This window comes from Anneissia japonica, unplaced genomic scaffold (assembly GCF_011630105.1).
Source record: "Anneissia japonica isolate Jap-2015-1 unplaced genomic scaffold, ASM1163010v1 scaffold68648_len3114_cov198, whole genome shotgun sequence".
Taxonomy (NCBI): domain Eukaryota; kingdom Metazoa; phylum Echinodermata; class Crinoidea; order Comatulida; family Comatulidae; genus Anneissia; species Anneissia japonica.
In genome coordinates this window covers 1-1,320 of record NW_022737686.1, presented here as the reverse complement: position 1 = coordinate 1,320, position 1,320 = coordinate 1, and the positions used below count along the sequence as shown (strand labels likewise).

Sequence of the window (1,320 nt, the reverse complement as noted above, 5' to 3'; positions counted from 1 at the left end):
GCACCGGTCGGTCGTTCGCCGAAAGCGTCCGAAACGTCGAGATCATAATGATCGACGCTTCACAGACTTTTCATCGGATAGCTTCGCGCCCGATCGGAACGAAGATCGAAGATCACTTCCCGAACGTCAAGGCGTGCTTGGAACGGTCGGTCGTCGTCGGCGACGTCGAGAAACGGAGCTGGAGGGAAGGACACGACGGAATAGTGAACAGTTACCGACGGTTCAGTCTGGACGACGTGGCGCAAACCTTCATGGAGGACGCCCTGGGGTACGCGGACGACGTGGTGGCGATGCAGAAGAGATCGGTAGAGCGAAGCGCCGTGAAGGCCGTGCTGCTATTCGTGGACGGGAAATCTCCGTTCGCGAAACTCGCCGAACTCAAGCGGAGGAGAGATCACAGGAACGGGAGTTTCCGAAACGGTCTCCGAAAAGTCGGTCACCTGAACGACGATGCCCTCAGGACGGCCGTCGAAAAAAGGAACACCGTGCTCGAGGAGACGGAAGGGACTTTCGTCGGTCTCGTCGAATCCTTCGTGCGCTCGAACAGGAACAAGAGCATGACGATCGGACACCTGCGATCGGCGTTGCTCGAGAGCAGGTGGCACGACCGACCGTACGCAGCGTACGTGATCACCGGCGCCGGCTTCGACGAGTCCGCCGAACGCGACTGGTTCCGACTCATCGGGCCCGAGTCCGCGATTCCCTGGTGCACGGAGTTCGAGAATCTGCTTCCCGAACGGAGTCTGTATTCGGAGTCGGACATACTGTTCGGCGTGGTGCACGACCTGCTCAAGTTCGGCAGCAACGTGCCTTCGTCCAACATCCTCATGGAGACGTGCGAAAGCGACTGCATAGTCACGCTGACCGCCATGCAATCGGACGCCCTCCTGGTTCGCAAGCGAAACGAGAGGATGTACCGGATAGGAAGATGGTCGCGGGAGAAGCTCGACAGTCCGTTTGGTTGCCTCAACACCCTGATCGCGGCCGCCTTCCTGGGTTCCGATTTTCACGGACACGTCGCCGGCGTCGGACAGAAGACGCAGGAGGACATATTCGCCAAAGGTTACGTGTTCCCTTTCGTCGACCTTGAAGAAGTCGACGACTTCCAACCCGTCGACCTGACGCGCGACTCGGACGAAGATGCCGTCGCCGAGTGGCACGCCGATCTCTCGAGTCGTCCGAACATATTTTGTTTCAGGTACGGAGATTCTCTTGTTCCGTTCAGATACGCCGAGGATAAATTGAAAAGTTACTCCCAAGACCTGATCTCTATGGCTTCCAAGTCCTGGCGTCTGAGGGTTGCGCGGGGTCTCGCCGACG

At 58.6% G+C, this 1,320-nt stretch overlaps 1 protein-coding gene across 1 annotated transcript in view; it reads left to right on the top strand.

Annotated features, from left to right (window-relative positions):
* Positions 1-1,090, top strand: part of LOC117117444 — a 1,580-nt gene extending 490 nt beyond the window's left edge. The window contains exon 2 of the mRNA XM_033261742.1: positions 82-1,090. Within this exon, the coding sequence (XP_033117633.1) occupies positions 82-1,090 (1,009 nt within the window). The remainder of the gene's footprint in view (positions 1-81) is intronic.
* Positions 1,091-1,320: the final 230 nt, after the last annotated feature.